The sequence below is a fragment of the Monodelphis domestica genome, chromosome 4, assembly GCF_027887165.1.
Source record: "Monodelphis domestica isolate mMonDom1 chromosome 4, mMonDom1.pri, whole genome shotgun sequence".
In the NCBI taxonomy this organism is placed as follows: domain Eukaryota; kingdom Metazoa; phylum Chordata; class Mammalia; order Didelphimorphia; family Didelphidae; genus Monodelphis; species Monodelphis domestica.
Window position 1 is genome coordinate 454,483,893 of NC_077230.1, and position 13,729 is coordinate 454,497,621.

The window sequence follows — 13,729 nt, forward strand, 5'->3', positions numbered from 1 at the left end:
AAGTTTTGTTACGCTTGTCCGCCTTCCCCGGAGCCTCTTTGTGGCTTGGAAGAGATCCCAGCTCATGCCTTCCAGCCAATGAATGTCCGAGATAGACCAAGAGGGGCACGAGGCCTACCCAAGTGCCCAGGGGAAGGATGAAAAATGTGGAAAAACAACTGCCGGATCCCATGGGCCGATGGGGCTAGGATTGGGGACGGAGACTCAACGACCACCCTGGTGCAATTATCCATAATATGGAAACAGGTCCTGATCAAGGACACAAGTCAAACCCAGTGGAATTACGTGTCGGCTACGGGAGGAGTGGGGGGAGGGGAAGGAAAGAACAGGAACGGAACTGTGGGAAAATGTTCTAAATTGGCTAATTACATAAAATTTTTAAAAAATTAAAGAAATTTTAAAAAATATTTGGTCCTTGGAAACTCGGAAAACTGTCTACCAAGAGATCTTTTTTTTTTTTTTGCGCTAAGTTATAGGACGAGGCCACAGTGTGCATCAGTGGAGGGAATGACGTCCATTGACGAAATCAAGGCCGCCTTCCATGTTGGAAACGCCATCTTCCCTCCCTCTAAAGCTTTGCTAACTTGGGCTGGAGCAAGGCCTGCTCTGGGCCCAGGAAAGCTCCAAGGCCGCGCTGTGGGTCCTCAAGAGATGAGGCCTCGTCGGATCAGCAGAATGTCCCCGGGGAGCCACCTGTGGGCTCTCCCACCCCCTCCTTCCCCCTCGCTGGACAGACAGACAGAGCCAGGGGGCCAAGGGGAGCGGGCATCGTTTCTCTCTGTACAATCTTTAATTTTTGTCGTTGTTCAGATGAATGACACATTCAAGTTACAAAATTGGGCCTTAAAAGAAGCACATCTTACAATGAACAAGCAGATTGTAATTAACACTGAAACGCTAACCCGCTACCACGAGAAGAGAGACGGGAAGGGGGGGCGGGCTGTGGAGGGAGGGGCGCACAGACACGGGCGGGGATGGGGGGGACACGGGCTCGCTCCTCCCCACTTACGCTGCCTCCCACCTCCAGCGTCCGGAGTGGCCATCCGACTCGTCAGACGGTTCTGGGCTTGGCGGGAGGAGAGGCAGGCCCAGATGGGCTCAGACCACCCCAGGCTTGACGAGACAAGGGCCGCCATCGCTGCAATCGGTTTGGGGAGGTCAGAGCCTTCTCCTGACGTGGACCCGAGCTCAGGAAGGGTGGGGGCGGCAGCGCTGGGCCGAAAGGAATCCTCTGGCCCTGGGTCGGCCGCCTACAAATCGAGCCAACTGGAGGAAAGCAAAGGGAGGAAAAGGGGGGAGACCCAGTCCTTCCAGGCGGCCCAGGAACATCTCCCCTCCCCATAAGGAATGGTGATGCCAACACCCGTGTCACCCTGAAATGGCACAAATAAATAAATAAATACAGGGCCCTTGGGGTGGGAGAAGAGGTGGGTGAGGAGGAGGGAGGAAAAGAGGGAAAGGGGGAGTCACAGACACAGTAAATAGTTGTCTCCATCCCCAGCGACGTTTCTCTGGAAATTTTTTTCTCCTTTTTTTTAAACCAGGAGCTAAAATTTCAAGGACAAATAGTTAAAAATATACATTATTTATTTTTTTTCCCTTCTGTTGTCTTTTCGCTGTCTTTGATGCCTTGTTTCTGGAGACTGCTGAGGTCAAAGTTCAAGCCACGCCAAGGGACCGCGGCTTGGGGTTCGTTCCATTTTTTTATTATCGTTTTTATATTTTTTCGCTTTTTTCTGACGTATAAAAAGGTAGCGGAGTTGTCTGGTTTTTTTGGGGTTTTTTTGGTTTTTGGTTTTTTTTTTGGTTTTTGTTTTTGTTTTTGTTTTTTTTTAATTGTTAAAATCTTTGGTTTGGTTTTTGGTTTTTTCTCTTGGAGGCCTTGTCTCTCTGCACTGGGGCCGGCGGGCCCCGTGTCTCTGTCTCTCGGTCTCTCACGCTCTCTCAGTCTCTCAAGCTTTGGGCAGGAATGTCAGGAGGGATGGGGATTTGGCTTCTCAGGGGGGCGGAAGGAACCAGCTGGGCCAAGGTTGTTCCCTCACCCAGCCAGCCCCTTCGCCCCACTTTCCCGAAAGTCCATCCCAGCTGCCCTGGCTTAGAAACTGACACCACCTTCCGCCCCCAAGCCTCGCCATCCCGTTTTCTCACAGTGGGGGGAAGGGGCTCTGCGAAGACTTTGGTATCTGGACTCAGGCCCCTGTCTGAACTCTACCCATCCTGGGCTGGGGGCCAGGGAGGGTTGCGATGGCCCAAGGAAGAGGGCGACCCTCTCGCACAGCCACCCTGTCCCCAACCCCAACCCCAGCCTCTGCCTTCCCCCTTCCCTCGAGGAGATCACAGAGAGAGGTGGTTTGGTTGGGGGAAGGGACGATTTTTGGCACAGTTACAGGGCCCGCCACTTGGCTGGGGCCCATCTCTGCCCTCACCTGAAAGGGGGGGAGAGGAGAGGCCAGAAGAGAGGGGATTCCCCTTTCTCCTTTCTTCGGTTCACCCACCCACCCCACCCCATCGCTCCTCCCCAGACCACCCCCCACCCCGACATCTAACCTACCCCCAAACCTTCAGGGTCATCCCCCCACCCTCCCACCCCCCACAAAAAATTCCCCGTCTCCCCGATTCTCTCTCGCTCACACACAGACACACGGGCACAGGCCCCCCGCGCAAATCACAAAATAAAAAGGATGAGATAGTTTTGCTTCCCGGAGGCGGGGTGAGGGGGACAGGAGTGGAAGGGGCAGGAGAAGGGGAAGGGGTAGCATGTGGCTACCACCCCCAAGCCTTCCGTGGCCTGGCCCCCAGCCCCTGGCCTCCCTCTTGCTGCCCACCCCTACCCCCACCCCCCCAGCCGGCCCCCTATGCCGACGATATTTGGTTTCTCTTAACATTAAAGTTCTATGAGGTATTTGGTGCCTTATCTCCAGTCCTGGGGGGAGGGGGGGCCCAGGGGGGAGACCTGGGGCTCACCCGCCCCTCCCTCCCCTACCCCTTCCCAAAATATTTGGTTTCACAGCTGTAGTTAAAGCTTGGGAGTTTGTGGGTTGGTTTGTTCTGTTATTTTTTTTGTCTGTTTCTTTGTCTTCTTAAGCCCCCAATTCGAGCCTGGACATTGAGTGAAGATGAGGGTGGGTGCCGCAGGAGGCCCCCTCCTTCCCTGTGCCCTGGCCTTGCCTTCTCTCTCCGTCTCTCCCCATCCGTCCATGTCCCCCGCTGCCCCCAGCAGCCAAGGCAGGGGAGGTACCTGGGGGGGACAGGCCCAGGATGGTCAGAAAGGAGATGATGGAGGCCAGGGTGCCGAGTCCAGAAAGGGGGGGGGGGGTTGTTTTTTTGGTCTAGAATTAAAGTTTTTGTTTTGTTGTTTGTTCCTTCGTTCATTTGTTTTCCAGCAATTCGGAGTGTTCTCAGCAATGCCTTCTCTCGGTTTTGTCCATGGTTTCTTTTTCCCTTTTGTTTCTTGCGGTCTGTCATCCCTGCCCAGGCAAGCAGCCCTTGGCCCCATTGCCCCCCTGCCCCTTGGGGGGTCACACATTCTCCTCCTGGTCCCAGGCCCCCTCCTGTCTCTCTGGGAAACAAAAAGGAAACGCTTGGTAGTAGGGCGAGGGCAGGGGGTCCGGCGGTGGAGAGGAGGAGTACATTCTGCTGGGGGCAGGCATTGAGGGGGGCCCTGCATCCACAGCTTCTCCCCTCCTCAGGAGGAGCAGGGCCTCTGGCACTCCCTGACTGACGGAGGAGGCTTCCTGGGATGGGCTCCCGCAGGCCAGGAAGAGGCAGAGAGGTGGCGGCAGGGGCTGGCGAGGACCGGGAGGGGAGGCAGGGAAATCAAACCGCCAGGGCCCGGCACCCCGGACTCAATCCAGCTCTCCTCTTGTGTCCAGCAGAAAGAGGAAGATCCGAGTGGACGGAGGGCATCCGGGGTCTCTCTAGTGCCCCACGATGCAGGAAAGGGCGCGCACATCACACCAATGGCTCACTTCCTACCCGGCAACACTTTGGTTTGAGGAAGGAGAGAAAGAAAAGGGAAAGAGAGCGAGGAAGACCAACGGGAACCGAAAGGGGGTATTCCGGGCTCCAAACCACTCAGAAATGGTTTTCTTCTTCGGAGATTTCCATCATGGTTTTCCGTCATTTGTTTAAAGCTTTTTTTTCTTTTTCAGTTGATTTGGGGCAGGGGAGGGCGTAGCAGTCAGGGAAAGGGGGCTCCCTCTGGGTCCTGGCCTTGATGTCCTCCCATCCTGCCCCGGCCCATCCTTCCTGGGCGAGAAGCCGTCCCTTCCCCTCCCTCCCAACCCCCGTAGAGGTCCATGAGGTATTTGTGACGAGAAAGAAGTATCTATCCGTCCGGCCGGCCGTCCATCCATCCGCTGCGGAGGCTGAAGACCCTTGCCATCGCCGGGGGGCCCTGGCTTCCCTCCCGGCTCCTCCAGTGTCTTCCTGTAAGAGTCTTGGTTCTCTTCTTCTTTCCCTTAAATATATATCTCTATAGATTTTTTCTATTTTAAAGGTTTTTTTCAGTTTTATTTTTTTTGTGGTACTTTTTTTTTTTTGGTTCAAGAGGTGGCCGGCAGAGGGACAACCCTGACGGCAGCGTTCCCACAGGCCTCCGTCATCTAGACACATCCCAGCGCCCTCCGGGGAGCCGCGGAGAGGCCCGATGGCCTCCCCGCCCCCGAGGCCGACCCTGATTCTGGGAGTGGCCCTCTTGAGGTGGGGGCGGGCGAGGCGGGGCGGGGTTGGAGGAGTGGGACATCTTCCTGTGTGGCGGGGACGGGGCGAGGGAACGATTTTTTGGTTTTTCTGGATAATGTAAAAGAGCGTGAACGATCCCACGGATAGGCACTGGAATATGAGTTTTTTTTTTGTTTTTTTTTTAGTTTGTTTTTAAGAGATGAGGGAGAGGGACGCGGAAGCTGGCAGACAGGAGTGCCCTGCCGTGCTCTGCCACGCCCCCCTCCCAGACCTCACTCCCTAAGCACAGAACCAGAAGGGCCGAGGAGCCCGCGAGTTCGGATTCACGCGGCCAAAGGGCCGGAGGAGGACGCGGGAGGGCTAAAGGGGGAGGGGGAGGGTCTCCCCCTCCCCCTTTCCTCTCTCCGTGTCAAAAAGAAAAGAAGAAAAAAAGAGCGGTTCAAACGCGTCCCCTCCCCCGCCCCCCAGGCCGGGAGAGGGTGGGGGACGACCACGCTACGGGGTCTATACAGGCCTTTGGATGAAGCTACCGGCTATTTGGTGTGAGGTTTCTCGGGCCCTGTCCCTTTTGGTTTCTGGAAAAGAAAAATCCACAGGTTGTGCCCTCCCCCGACCCCCCACCCCCACCCCTTCCTCCCCCACCCTCCGGGGCCCGGCACGTTCTCCTTTTCCACTGGGTAGGTGGGGGCCCCGGAGCCCCTGGGCGTCAGCTGGGAGCGGGAGCGCGGCGGAGGCGGCCCGTCTCCGGGGAGGGAGGGAGACGCGGCTATTTGGTGTTATAGCGGTGAGCGGTGAGCGCACGAAGGTCTGGCTCTGGACTGGGTTTTTGGTTTCGTTTTTTGGTTTCTTCCGTTCGCCCCGGCTCAGTCTGGGCGGCTGGTTATGTCTGTTTCTATTTGGCTTTCCTTTCTTTTTGTTTGGTTTGCTCTTCCGGGGGGGCTTTGGGTGTCTCCTCCGCGCCTTCTCCGGCTCCGGACCCTCACCTCGATCCCCCGCCGCTGTCCCCTGCCGCCAGGGGAGACCAGAGGGGGCCGGGGGGATAGTGGCTGGGAAAGGCGGAGGAGAGGCTTCATTCCGATTTGGCCCCTGCCTCAGGCCCTCCGGGGTCTGTGCTGCTGTCTCGATGCAAGAGGAGGAGGAGGAGGAGGAAGAGGAAGAAGAGGAGGAAGAGGAGGAGGACGAGGACGAGGAGGAGGAGAGGCTGGGGACTTGGTGGAGATGGAGGCTGCCACGGCGGCCGCGGCTGCCGATACGAGGCCCACCCCGGGGGGGCACTGAGCAGGGGCAGCCCGGCATGGTTCAGGAAGAGCGGTGAGGTCACGATGCCTGGACTCCCCGGGGGGCCCCCGGCTGCCCCCAGGACCAGGTTCCCGCTGGCGTCAAGGCTGGTAAGGGGGAGAGTTCCACCAGAGGCCAGGGCTGGAGAGAGAGAACGAGCTGGAGGTGGGGGCGGGCAGACTCGGGGCCACCCAGCCAAACCCCTTTTCCTCTCAGAGGAGTCATTTGCCCATCTGTAGTTATCGGGGCGGCCTCTTGGGGCCCTCCTGCCTCTAGGGCTTTACGGGCTCTGGCTTCCCGGGTTCTGGGCTCTCTCCTACCTCTGACGTTCTGTAGTACTGAGCAGTTACACTCGGATCCCCCCAGCAAGAAGCCAGCTTCTCCCTGACACTATTTTCCCTCACCTGGGGCGCTTCTTTCTATTAGCCCCCTCAAGCCCCGCACCGCGCCCCCCCCCCCCCCCCCCCCCCGACTATCTTCCTCATTCTGGAAGTACAGCGAGACTGGAGATGCGATGGAGTAATGCAATGAGAAGACTGGAGCAGGGAGTGATGCCAGGAGCTGCTGAGGGAGGGAAGGGAAGGGAGGGGGTGCCAGGAGCCTAAGGGTGAGGCCATCCCACAGAAGCCTTGGCCTGAACTCTGTCTCTCTCTGTCTCTGTGTCGTCTCTTCCTCCCCCTCTCTAGCTCTCCCTCTCAGTCTCTGGGTCTGTCTGTCTTTGCCTCTCTCTCCTCCCTCCCTCCTCCATCCCTCCCTCCCTCCCTCCCTCCTCCGCTCTCAATCCCTTTCCTTCTCCCTTGCTGTCTTTCCCTTTTTCTCTCTCCCTCTCTCTATTCTCTCTCTCTCTCTCTCTCTCTCTCTCTCTCTCTCTCTCTCTCTCTCTCTCTCTCTCTCTCTCTCTCTCTCTCTCTCTCTCTCTCTCTCCTTCTCTCTCTCTCTCTCTGTCTCTCTTTCACACACACACACTCTGCCCATCACAGAAGCTGGGAGCCCCATTTCCATCCCTGCCCCAGAGCTCCCCGATGTCCTTTGCAGGCATGGATGGTGTGATGGCTGGGGGACAATGGGAGTGGGATTTAAGGCGACGCACCTTGAATGGTGGCCAAAGGGTTGTTGCCCATGAGAGCCGGACTCAACCCCGAGCTCAGCCCCACCATTGTGCTTCTAGAAGAGGCAAAGCAGAGGGGTTAATGGGGGAAGGCAGGGGGTTAGCAGGGGCAGGGGGCATGGCCTCTCACAGCAGCAGCACCAACTTCTCGCCCTCCCCTTGCCCCAGACTTACCCTGTGCTGGGGTTCAGGCCTGACAGGCCGATGGCCGCCGCATGGCTGCCTTGGGGGCTGGGGTTTGTGCTGTTGGTGGTGGCAGGCGGTGGGGGGGTGATGGAGGGGATAGAGTTGAGGGGGGTCACGGCCCCACCCCCACTGCTGCCCCCTCCAGGTGTCCGACTGGGGTGGAGGGTCCCCACAGCTGAGGACAAGGTAGTAACTAGGAGAGAGAGAATGGCAGACTCATTGAATGCCAGAGCTAACAGGACCTGGGGATCATTTAGTCTAGAAGGGAGTTGTCCCAAGTCCCATGGCCAGCTGGTGAGTGGCAGAGAAGGAGTCCTCCTCTCCCCCCTTCTCCCCTCCCCTCCCTCCCATTCCTCTCCTCTCCCCTCCCTTCCTCTCCTCTCCCCTCTCTTCCTCTCCTCTCCCCTCCTCTCCTTTCCTCTCCCCTCCCTTCCTACTCTCCCCTCCCCTCCTCTCCTCTTTCTTCCTCTCCTCTCCCCTCCCCTCCTCTCCCCTTTCTTCCTCTCCTTTTCCCTCCCTTCCCCTCTTCTCCCCTCCCCTCTCCTCCTCTCCCCTTTCTTCCTCTCCTTTCCCCTCTCTTCCCCTCCTCTCTCCTCCCTTCCCCTTCTCTCCTCTCTCCTCCCCTCCCTTTTCCCCTCCTCTCCCCTTTCTTCCTCTCCTTTCCCCTCTTCCCCCCTTTCCCCTCCTCTCCCCTCCCTCCTCTCCTCTCCTCTCCCTCTCCTCTCTCTTCCTCTCCCCTCCCTTCTTCTCCTCTCCCCTCTCCTCCTCTCCCCTTTCTTCCTCTCCTTTCCCCTCTCTTCTCCTCCTTTCCCCTCCCTTCCCCTTCTCTCCTCTCTCCTCCCCTCCCTTTTCCCCTCCTTTCTCCTCCTCTCCCCTTTCTTCCTCTCCTTTCCCCTCTCTTCCCCTCCTCTCTCCTCCCTTCCCCTTCTCTCCTCTCTCCTCCCCTCCCTTTTCCCCTCCTCTCTCCTCCTCTCCCCTTTCTTCCTCTCCTTTCCCCTCTTCCCCGCCTTTCCCCTCCTCTCCCCTCCCTCTCCTCTCCCCTCCCTCTCCTCTCTCTTCCTCTCCCCTCTCTTCTTCTCCTCTCCCCTCTCCTCCTCTCCCCTTTCTTCCTCTCCTTTCCCCTCTCTTCTCCTCCTTTCCCCTCCCTTTCCCTCCCTTCCTCTCCTCTCCCCTCTCCCCTTTCTTCCTCTCCTTTCCCCTCTCTTCCCCTCCCCTCTCCTCCCCGCCTCTCCTCCCCCCTCCTCTCCTCTTCCCTTTATTCCTCTCTTTTCCCCTCTCTTCCTCTCCTCTCTCCTCCCTTCCCCTTCTCTCCTCTCTCCTCCCCTCCCTTTTCCCCTCCTCTCCCCTCCCTTCCTCTCCTCTCCCCTCTCCTCCTCTCCCCTTTCTTCCTCTCCTTTCCCCTCCTCTCCCCTCCCTCTCCTCTCTCTTCCTCTCCCCTCCTTTCCTCTCCTCTCCCCTCTCCTCCTCTCCCCTTTCTTCCTCTCCTTTCCCCTCCTCTCCCCTCCCTCTCCTCTCTCTTCCTCTCCCCTCCCTTCCTCTCCTCTCCCCTCTCTTCCCCTCCTTTCCCCTCCCTTCCCCCCCTCTCCCCTCCCCTCCTCTCCTCTCCCCTCCCTTCCTTTCCTCTCTCCTCACCTCCCCTCCCCTCCTCGGCCTCTTCCTCATGCCCCAGTTTAGGTCCCAAAGCCCACCCTGTTCCTCCATTCTTGCTCCCAGCAACTGACCTGTTGTGCTCAGACTGCTGGAAGGCGGGGACAATGGCAGGGTCCCCCCAGCCCCCTGAGGTGTGACCTGGAGAGATGAGGATGAAGGTGATTAGGATGTGAATCCCAGCCAGCACGCCAGTGGGGGTTCCTAGGCAGACTGATGGAGGCTCCCAGCATGCTCAGAGATTGGGAATAACCAGTTTTCTTTCCCTCCTCCACCCAGGTGATTGGCAGAGACTGGAGAATGGGAGAAAGATGAAGGGGGTGGCCAAGGTGGGTGCCAGGTGTCACCCTCAGCTGATCTTTGGGATAGGCAGCTTGGGGCATTCTAGAGCTGGGAAGGGCCATAGAGGATTTCAAGAGGGAGGGCATCCTCAACGGGGGGGGGGGATGCTTTTTCAGGGCCCCCAAACAAATTCGGTGCTTAACCCAAAGGGCTGAATAATAGCTAGCATTCAAGTGAGAACCCACTCAAGGCCCCCCACAGTAACCCTGTGAATTCTGGACTGAGTTTTCGTCATGGAACCTGATGGGGCTTTTCTCCACCTAGTCCGTGGTCACTGGTCATGGGGCCTTCAATGCAGTCACAAAGGGTAAGGCGGGAATGTTCTCCGCACCCTCCTTTGGGAAACAGCCCTAGACTGTAGGGGGAGACCTGCCAGGGGCCCCAAGGGGGCTCCAACTTCATAGAGGGCCTGAGGGAAATCCCTCGCCAAAAGACTTGGCCCCCCTGAAAACAGGAGCCCCTCAGCTCTGAGTGCTTCACAGTGCTAGTCACTGAGCGTTTTGGGGCAGCTTTTCTGGCTAACATCACAGAGTTGTTGGTTAAACTTGAAGATGGAAGCCTGTGAATGCTTCACTCTGTGGTGCAAACAGAATGGAATCCTCTCTGGCAGGCACTAAGGATGGAGCCTGGGCCGGAGAGGCCAGCAGCCATCTCCAAAAGTGACACCTTTCTGCCAATCAAAGAACGACCTTCTCCTGCGCCAACCCCGATCCTCGCCTATATCTACTGTTTAAATCAAGTCATCGGTGGAAGTGGGTGTGAGGTGCCACGTTCCCTAAGAGTCGGGAGTGTGGCTTGTTGGCTCGGCCAATTCTTAGTGCACAGCAGAAGCTCAGGGAATACTAGAAAGGATGGAAGGGTGGACAGAACAGAGGAATGGAGGGAGAGAGAGAGGGAGGGAGGGATGGAAGAACAGAGGGATGGCTGGAGGGATGTTTCTTGGAGGCTGTGTTAGCGAGCTGAGAGCTAGACAAGGTGGGGAATAGGAGAGGGAACAAGGTCCCGGGCATATCAGGTCTTTTAAGACCACTCCATCTCTGGCCAAGCTTCACAACAGTGTGTGTGTGTGTGTGTGTGTGTGTGTGTGTGTGTGTGTGTGTGTGTGTGTGTGTGAGTGCTCACACAGCTGTGTACCTCATCCTCTCTTCTCTGCTGATTTCAGCAGTCTGAGGTGGTCTCTGGGTCTCCAAGCTCTGCCCTCTCCAACCCACCATCCACACAGCTGCCAGACTAAGAATCTCCCCTGCTCACAAGTCCCTACTGCCTCGAGGACAAATACCAGCCCCAAATGCCACAGCTCTGCTCTGAACCCTGAACACAGCCTGGTACCCTGTCCCCTTCTCATGCTTTCTTATCCTTTGGGTCACTGACATTCCAGCCAGACTGATCCAACCTGTTCCCCTGACTTGACCTCTCAACCTCAGCCAGACCTTGGACAAGTGGTCCCCCTCCGTGGGACGGAATGCCCTCCCATCTCACTCCCTAGACTTCCTACTGTCCTCCAGGAATATCTGGGGTCAAATCTGGCCTCAGACACTTCCTAGCTGTGTGACCCTGGATAAGTCATTTAGCCCTGTTTTCTCATCTGCAAAATGAGGGGGCTGGACTAGCTGGCCTCTGAGATATTTTGGAGGTTGGTGATCCAAGGACTGATGGCATGTGCCCCTGTGTCTAGGTGTGTCCCCCTGTGATCGATGGGGACTGTGGATCAGTGAGACCTGTCTGGGGTTCCTTGGGGGATGGGGGGTCTCCAGATCTCTGAGTATCCCTGTGGGTGTTTGGGGGAGGGGAGGACACAGTACCCCAGGCCCGAGGTGGGGGCTGTAGGCCGCTGGCTTGCCCGGGCTGGGAAGCATGGGGGCAGCGCTGCAGGGGTTAATTCTCTTCTCCTTTTGGCGCCGGTTGCAGAACCAGACACGGATCACCTCCTTCTCCATGTGCAGCTGTTCCGCAATCAGCAGGATCTCCTCTGAGGTAGGCTTCTGGTTCTGGGGGGGAGAGAAGCGGGAGGTGAGTGGCAGCCCGAGCAGGCTCCAAAGGAGCGAGACAAAGATGGGAGGGCTTCTCACCGCTAGAAAGCTCTTCTCTAAGGCGAAGCGGACATTCGTCTCAATGCTTGTCCTCTTCTTGCGCCGCCGGCCTGGGAGCCCATCGAAGCCCAGGCTGGGATTGGTCAGCTGGTTAGGACTGGGCAGGCTGGAGTCCACAGACATGGTCTCTGTACCCAGGAGGAGGACATGGAGAGGAGAGGACTCAGCATCCAGCCTGCCCTCCCCAGCCCCCCGGAATCTCCCAAGCCCCTCTCGCCCTGCCCAATGACTCCTCAGCCCCTCTTGCCAGCTCCTCCTCAACCCCAGCCCCTTCTCCAGTGCCCTGTTTCCCTGCCAAGATCCCCACTATTGAGACAGTTCCTGGCCGTTCTTTTGGGCCCCATCGAGTTCTAGGACTAGAAGGACCCTCAGAGAATATCCTGTCTGGCTTATCTGCCCCCGCATAATTCCCCCACCTCAGGCACCTCCCTGAGGAGGAGCTCTCTCTCAAGGGGAGATTCCCCCTCTTGTGGGCGCCTCAGATTAAAAAACACACCCCAGGCAGGGCACTGATGAGGATCATTCCTCTGCCTTCTCAGGACCTCTGCTCTGGGCCGCCCACCCCACCCCAGAACCTTGGACAGTAGTCAGCGGCTCCTTTTCTAGGCTAGGGGCTGAGCCCTCTCCCCAAAACCGTGGATAGCGGCTCTTTTCTAGGGCAGAGGCTGACCTCTCCCCAGGACCTTGGACAGCAGTCAGCGGCTCTTTTCTAAGCCAGTCTTCCTAGGACCTTGGACAGCGGGCAGCACCTCTTTTCTAATCCAGAGGCTGAGCCCTCTCCCTAGAACCTTGGACAGCGGTCAGCAGCTCTTTTCTAAGCCAGAGGCTGAGCCCTCTCCCTAGAACCTTGGACAGCGGTCAGCAGCTCTTTTCTAAGCCAGAGGCTGAGCCCTCTCCCTAGAACCTTGGACAGCGGTCAGCAGCTCTTTTCTAAGCCAGAGGCTGAGCCCTCTCCCTAGAACCTTGGACAGCGGTCAGCAGCTCTTTTCTAAGCCAGAGGCTGAGCCCTCTCCCTAGAACCTTGGACAGCGGTCAGCAGCTCTTTTCTAATCCAGAGGTTGAGCCCTCTCCCTAGAACCTTGGACAGCGGTCAGCAGCTCTTTTCTAAGCCAGAGGCTGAGCCCTCTCCCTAGAACCTTGGACAGCGGTCAGCAGCTCTTTTCTAAGCCAGAGGCTGAGCCCTCTCCCCAGGACCTTGGACAGCGGCTCCTTTTCTAGAGCCCCAGCTGGGACACGCACCGGCATCGTTGAGCCATTTTTCCAAAAGGGGCTTCAGTTTGCACATGTTCTTAAAGCTAAGGTTGAGCGCCTCAAAGCGCGAGATGGTCGTCTGGCTGAAGTCGTTGCCGTACAACTTGCCCATGGCCAGGCCCACGTCGCCCTAAAGGAGGAACACGGGGTCTGGTGGGCAGCCTAGGGATGTGGGTCTGCTCCTCAGCTGCGCCCCCTCCCGACCCCAGCCCCTCCTCATTACTCCTGTAAAGGAGGGCTGTGGAGCCCTCCCCAGGCTCTCTCCTGCACTTCTGCAGAAGAGGCAGATCGTAGGGAATGGGGGGTCTTGACGTGGTGAGGTTCTTTCTGCACACATTGGAGGGCTTTGCAAAACCATCTTGGGGTTCCGGGAGGTTTTGAGATCTCCCCACCCAGGCCCTTCGGGGCTTCCCAAAGGGTCCTGCAGGTAGCCCGAATGGTCTCCTCAAGGGGCTGCTCTCTCCTCTCCCTCCCTGCCCCACTGCTCAGCCCCAGACCTGAGTGAAACCCAGCTTGATTCTCCTCTGTTTGAAGGTTCGAGCAAACTGTTCCAGCTCCTCAAGGTCGCTGGGCTCCTCAGGGTGGGAGGGCGGCTCCAGGCATTTGGTGGGCTGCGAGTGCGAGAGGTGAGGATCGGGCAGCGTGGGTCGGGTCACTGTCTGTGGGACAAAAGGAGGGGGAGTCTGGGGTCTCCGGGCTGTCTCTGGGCCTTGACTCCTCCGCAGGAGGCCCCGTCCCTTCCCTCAGGCATCATCCTTGACAAGCCCAGCCCTCTCCTGGTAACTGTCTGAGCACTTGGAACATCACACTGTCATGTCCCAAAGCCTGTGGGGTGGGGGACTCCCAAGCTGTCCGTACTGCCCATGGGGGGCCCCGGGGAAGCCTCTGCTCTCCACATTCCAGTCTGAAGAAGGGGGGTAATCTGTTCCCCAGATAATGCTCGTTCCAACTTTGATACAACAACCCATCTTACACCCCTTTTGCAGATGGGGGACAGGCCCGGAGGCATGAAGCAGACCCCCAAGTCCACACAGTTTGTGGGCCTGGGCCTGGGATCTCATGAGACTGTGGGCCTCACAGAGTCTAGATGGTGTCTGAAGGCGGTCTGGGTGACTGGGGGGACCCTCGTTCCTTTTGGTAGTTG

At 57.9% G+C, this 13,729-nt stretch overlaps 1 protein-coding gene and 1 long non-coding RNA gene across 2 annotated transcripts in view; one reads left to right on the forward strand and one right to left on the reverse strand.

Moving 5' to 3' along the window:
- Positions 1 to 5,609: 5,609 nt before the first annotated feature.
- Positions 5,610 to 13,729, reverse strand: part of POU2F2 (POU class 2 homeobox 2) — a 61,345-nt gene continuing 53,225 nt past the window's right edge. Inside the window, 11 exon segments of the mRNA XM_056797032.1 lie at positions 5,610 to 5,790; positions 5,793 to 5,859; positions 5,862 to 5,956; positions 5,959 to 6,102; positions 7,052 to 7,125; positions 7,244 to 7,448; positions 8,977 to 9,043; positions 11,047 to 11,232; positions 11,314 to 11,462; positions 12,574 to 12,715; positions 13,083 to 13,244. Of these exon segments, the coding sequence (XP_056653010.1) occupies positions 5,753 to 5,790; positions 5,793 to 5,859; positions 5,862 to 5,956; positions 5,959 to 6,102; positions 7,052 to 7,125; positions 7,244 to 7,448; positions 8,977 to 9,043; positions 11,047 to 11,232; positions 11,314 to 11,462; positions 12,574 to 12,715; positions 13,083 to 13,244 (1,329 nt within the window). The 3' untranslated portion in view covers positions 5,610 to 5,752.
- LOC130454073 (uncharacterized) lies at positions 10,319 to 12,655 on the forward strand. The gene is made up of 3 exons (XR_008911741.1): positions 10,319 to 10,569; positions 11,153 to 11,218; positions 11,874 to 12,655. It is a non-coding gene; the product is annotated as an uncharacterized LOC130454073 (long non-coding RNA).